The 6,015-nt window shown below is 50.1% G+C and overlaps 1 protein-coding gene across 1 annotated transcript; it reads left to right on the forward strand.

Annotated features, from left to right (window-relative positions):
- The first annotated feature begins 275 nt into the window (after positions 1-275).
- Positions 276-2,306, forward strand: LOC127675777 (rhox homeobox family member 2-like). Its single transcript, XM_052171881.1, has 4 exons — positions 276-357; positions 541-1,003; positions 1,624-1,669; positions 2,211-2,306. Exons 1-4 carry the CDS (start codon positions 276-278, stop codon positions 2,304-2,306), a joined length of 687 nt encoding a protein of 228 aa, XP_052027841.1.
- Positions 2,307-6,015: the final 3,709 nt, after the last annotated feature.

Raw genomic sequence — 6,015 nt, forward strand, 5'->3', positions numbered from 1 at the left:
GCAGTCCTTGTGTTAAAGGACTCTGCTCTGCTCTGTGCAGAACTGAAGTGCTTCTGCTCTAGTGCCTCAGGGAACAGGCCCACAGCCACTGCGACTGTGCAGGAAGCCAGGGAAGAAACTCTCTCTGGACGCACTCTAATTTGAATGAGGCACCAGAGGAGAAAACCCTTCCGGGTCAAGGATCATAGCAGAGGTATATATTCTGGGGCTGGAACTGTGAGCACATTGCATTGGAAGCCTCTTTGGGAGCAGGGTCGGATCCAGAGATTCTCGCTATGGAGACTCCTCAAGACAGCTGCCAACCTTTCCAAAGGCCTCTGAGTATGGGAGCCGAGGGGGACCAGGAACAACACCATGGTGAGTAAACTGGTTCTGAGTGGACTTTGGTGAAATACAGGGAGAAACAGGGTAGAAAGCAGAGTGCACATGTACTTGGGTACAGTTACCGAGCCCTGCCTGTGGTCCCTCTCCGGAATTTCCTGAGCTCCCTGGGCCGCGGTGCTCAGATCTTTATCTCTGTATCTTCCTTCTGTCTTTCAGGTGGGAATGCGGTGGTCTCCCGGGCTGGAGAGGAAGGAGGAGACAAGAAAGGGCTTGTGCTGAGCTGGCTTGCTCAGGGTGGGCTTGATCAGGGCCAATGCGCTGAGGGCGAGGTCCCTGGAGGCAAGCTTGCTCAAGAAGAGCCTGCCCAGTGCAGTGTCACTCAGGAAGCCGCAGGAGTAGGAGAGGAGGGAGGAAAGAAGGAAGAAGAAATGGAAGGAAGGCATGATGGCGACGGGGCTTCTAGCTCAGAGGATGACATGATGGAGCAAGAAGGTGTCCAAAACAGGAGCGATCACCAACTGCCTCAGGGAGAGGCAGCCATTCCTGAGGGCAGCAGAAATCAAGCAGCTGGGATCAGGCCGGCTCACCAAAGATACAGCCGCTCCAGGTTCACCCAGTCTCAGCTGCGTGACCTGGAGCGCCTTTTCCGAGAGACTCGCTTCCCCACCTTGCGAGTAAGGTAAGTAGATGGCCAGTGCTTGGCGCCTCATGTATGGATAGCACAGGCTGGTCCAGAGTGTCCTTTCGCTCTCCCTGGCCCTCTCTTCCCTGCTGAAGTAATGGCCTGGATCAGCTGCAGTTAGGACCTTCAGCCTGCAATTAGGACTGTCTGTCTGCAGTGAGACCCCGGGGTAGGGCTAAGGGAGCTATGCAGACAGGAAACCAATGGGTTTTGTTGTGCTGTTCACAATTATAACATTTAGAAGGTGTTTGGTGTTCTAAATGACTCTCTGGACCTATGGGTGAGAAGTCTGGGGCGTGGCTGGGAAAAGCAGGAGGCAGTCCACCTTGGGTTAAAAGTTTGTCAATACCTTTCAACCTGGATGCTCTCTTTACTGAGATTTACACTTTGGGTACACTAAGGAGGCATCTGTGCTGTGGGGGATGCTCTTAAATTTGGTCTCTGAAAAAACCTGTTGCTAAAGCTGGGTTTCAGGTACATGTTAAGAATAGTGAGTGTAAGTAAATACGTATGCATACACATGTATGTGGACACAAACATATATAAACACACCAGGAGTGACCTTACACACTTGTTTTCCGTCCCAAAGCCTAAATGTTGGAACTTCTTCCTTTTAGGAGAGACCTTGCACGCTGGATGGGTGTGGATGAATGTGATGTGCAGGTAAGTGTATTTAAAAAATAAATAATCTGGGCTGGAGAGTTTTCATACATTTCCACAGCCATTCCCAGGTAACGCCCACGATCTATGTTAGGAACATGTGAATTCTTTCCTGAAGAAAGGCATGAAATATATCAAGGATGGAGAGAAGAGTCAATATTTTGGGTCTGTCCCAGGGATGAAAGACTGGGTGTGGTGTCCCATGTCCCAAGGGGCTTCTTGGCAAGGTGTTTTTATTCTTTCAGTGATAATGAACCCTGTTGCTTCCAGCATACTGAATATCAGAATATCCCTGAGGAACCTCTTCAACCCCTCCTGGGGTTAGAGCCATAAACAGTTTCTGGGTATTTAAACGGTGTAGTGATGCTTCTGGGGGAGTGGCTCAGTGCTAGAGCTCATGACTAGCATACAGGAGGCCTGAGGATGGGTTCTGAATACCTTCCAAACTATTGGTCAACTGAAGAGGGCATAAAACATGCCAGGATGTGTTCTTTAATAATAATAGAGTTCAGTGTGCTAAAGCCTCTCTGTCTCCTGCTTCTAGAATTGGTTTCGAATGAGGAGATGCCTTTTCCAGCGCAACAGGAGACGAATAATGCTCCGCGAACTGCCAGGGATTCCTGAGAGCGACTCTCCCTGAAGATTTTGGAGAAGCACTTGAGTGCCACCCCTGTCCTGGAGCCTCATGAGGACGGCTTCCTCTGAGCCACCCATGATGGCCATGATAACCTTTCTTCCCTACATTAATTTCAGCAATAAAGAGGTGGATTCTAAATATGTTGGCTCCATTGTCTTTGATGTTACTAAACTATGGGTATGAATATCTGAAGGATACTAGTCAGTGCCAGCCATGCCATGCAGACAGAAGAACAAGGAGGCCTTCATCTATAAAGGGACCATGGCCAGCTGCAATCACTGCCAATGTGTAAACAAGTCATTATAAGGACAGGGAGGGAAAATCCCCTATGGTAGGACAGTCTGTTTCTAGACATGGCTGTTCCCACCCACACTCCAATAAGCCCTTCCCAGACCCCTTACACTGTGACATTGTAGGAAATATCCCAGAGGCTACTCCCAGGTTTGATGGGCAGGAGGAATGGGGACATTATATGAGGACCTTCAGAGCAGGAGGGGAGCCACTCTGGCCAGAGGTCCTGCTGCTTCAGAGGGAGAAGGGAATCTGTCCATCCAGGCCTGAGAGACGATGCTGATTCCTATTAGGTCCACAGAGCACAAGGTCCCACCCATGCCAGCTCAGTAGAGACCAGTTCTCTCTGTATTTGTTCCCTGGCCTCATAGAACTCTCAGTGCATGAGATTTGGTGTGTGGGGGGGAGACAGAGTTTACTTCCCAGGAGCTCTAGGTGTATAAAAAGGAAGAGCCCCTGGCAACATGAAACAGTCTCTCCTGCCATATGTGAAGGATCGCCCTCAATCGTCCCTACCTATACCTTGTGACCAAGGGTATGATAGAGATGTCCCATTTCCAACTGAGTATTAGGGAGGTAGTTTAGGGACAAAAAAAAGATGGCCTGAACCAAGATGTCCCCGCCCTCCTCTCCTTATCAGAAGCCTGTGCTAGCAAAAGCCTGCCCTTGCAAAAGCCCGCCCTTGAAAAGCCCGCCCTTGAAAAAGCCCGCGAAAGAGCCAGGGTTTTCAAAAAGCCCGCCCAAAAGCCTGCCTTCCAAAAGCCTGCACAAAACACTGGACAAAGCAAGCCCCTAGTTCCGGATTCCAACATGGCCACGGCACCTAAGATCCGCCCACAGGGCCCAAATTTCCCCAAATAAGGCTATGACCCCAGTACCTCACCATCACATCTCAACTCCCCCACGCCCCTTAAAGAAACCTTTACCCCAGCCCCGCCTTGTGGCTTCACAGACCTGTAAGGTCAGTGTACTTGCCCTAGAGCTGCAACACTAAACATGCCTTTACACTCCGCATTCGCTAGGCTGGTTCGACTCATTCGGTCACAGGAGAACCCATTCCCCGTGGAGTCCATACTCTCTTAATTACTGTGCATTGTCCAGCTGTGAGTCTCTCCAGGAGCAAACACCTACAGCAAATGGAATCGACTCTGAGCTGGTCAGGAGACATGACGTATTTGGTGATGAGCAAAGCTGGCGGGTCCCGGAGGCCTCCATAAACTTCCCTGTCTTTGCACAGGGAAGGCTGCAGGAGGATCTGGAGGGAGGAATAAAGTCTGAGCAGAGCTCTTGCCTTCAGGCTGTGTGAGCCTGATGGCGCCTAGCCCTTATCTCCTAGGTCCATGGGGGTTTGGAAACTCTGAGAGCTCTTCTCAGTCTTCCAAGTGTGTGTGTGTGTGGGGGGGGGGAACAGTGGTTTCCAGGGGCTTCAGGTGGTCTCTGGGAACCTGATATCCCGAAATCCTCCACCTTCCTCCCACAGGAAGACCTCCCATGTCTTCCAGATCCCCCGCCCCCCCCCCCCCCACCACCTGGTCCTGCTGCTGTTGCAGCAGCTGACACTCCCACCAGGGCTCTTGCTCCTAGCTGACTTCCTGTTGGTATTTCACAACCATCTTTTTCCCCTTAGATAATCACCAAGTTCTCACAGAGGAGATCTACCTTGGGAATTCAGAGAGAAAGAGAGATGGGCTGACTAGGGATCCTGAGGTATACAGAGAAGGAACCCTGGGATCTTGGTTTGATGTTCCAGCAAAAAGATTAATTTTCTGAGTTCCATTTGGGTACTTGCCACCAAACTTCCAAGTACAAACTGTTATCTCCAGACAGCTTGATGCCACATCCAGTGCCATCAGCCATTTCACGGGGCCAAGGGTCCTTGAATTGAATCTAGAGGTGGCTTAGGGTTCTCGTCCTGTAGTCCATGGTGTGGACAGGAGATGTGCCCTTGACCCTCTATAGGGAGTCGTGAGAAATGTGAACAGCTCTCTACTAAGCCCAAAGGAAGGAATTGAGCTCTTTCCTTTCTGTGTCATAATGAGCTCTCTGTATCGTGAAACATGTCACCTCAATTTGGAAGGTCTTGAGTCTTCAGGAGATTTCCTCCTTGGTGGAATGTCTTCTCTTGGAGGTCATTGCAGCCCAACATGTGCATCCATCAGCAGAGGCAGCCCTGTTGGCACAAGCTCTAGGTGACTGCAAGCCTGAATCAGATGCTGACTGACCTTCCTACCATTTAGATAAGGTGTCTCTTTGCTGTAGGTCGGAGTGCTGTGCAAGGGACCACTCTGAGTGTCTCTCCGAGTAGGCCCCTTCGGGAAACGGGCAGAGCTTGGTGGGAAACCATCTAAAGAGGTGTTCAAAAGAGTTCTTTGGTTCTGATCAGAAAGCCTACCCTGAGGAACCTGTCTGAGGGATAGAGCTTCCACTGACACATTAGGAGAAGGAGAAACTCTGCTGTTCACTGAGGAAAGTTTGTAAACAGCCCTTCTGCCAGCTATCCAAACTCCACACAGCCCTGCCACATGAAGGGGCCATGACCCACACAGCACTTCTCCTGAAGGGGCCATAACCTGTTTCCTGCGAGTTTCCTTGGGGACTAGAGTTCCCGAGGTCACTGCCACTACTGACAGGGACTCTGATGTACTAATGTTATTGCTGGACTTGCCATGCAGTTAAAGAGCTTTTTGCGCCCCAGAGAGTGCTCAGAGTATATCTCCACCCAATGCTCACCTCCCCTCTTCTGGATCTTTTCGTGAAGCCCTTTCACCTAAAACAGGCAATGCTCCCTGACCCCCTTCAATGGACGCTGGCTATTTACTCCTCCAAAACACAGCTGGCCTGCTTCAGTCTGCCTATGGCTGCAACTGTTTCACAAGGCTCTCCTAGGTCTAGCCATTGATTTCAGATGGTATGGATAGGGGGAGAAATCTGACCTCAACCAGATTTACAATTCCTGTCAGCTGCCCTGCCGTGAGCAGCTCTATAGACAGCTAGGCAGTCACTTGTATTAGCTGTCTTTTGAAATCTGTTAGCTGATCATGACCAGGTATCTCCATGCACACCTGAGATGTGAAACACTCAGGTAGAACTGCCATAGGCCGGTGTGTTGTAACAGTGTTGATGGGACATTTAGTGTTCAGCATAGCCTGGGATTAAAGAGAGCCTGTCCCAAATAAAATGCAAAGTCAAAAACCAAAGGAAAACACTTCATTTACCATCTTGGGTCCTATTAACACTCCACCACAATCCCCATGATCCTGGGACACATTGAATCAGAGGAGTCACACTTGCAGGAGGACTAAACAGCACCCCTTCTGCTTGTTCCCTTAACGCGCCTATAGTGCCTACTTCATGAAGGTATTGTTCCAATATACCTCACCCCTAAGTTGTTTATCTACATCACTACACCAAGAGGGCATCA

This window comes from Apodemus sylvaticus, chromosome X (genome assembly GCF_947179515.1).
Source record: "Apodemus sylvaticus chromosome X, mApoSyl1.1, whole genome shotgun sequence".
Taxonomy (NCBI): domain Eukaryota; kingdom Metazoa; phylum Chordata; class Mammalia; order Rodentia; family Muridae; genus Apodemus; species Apodemus sylvaticus.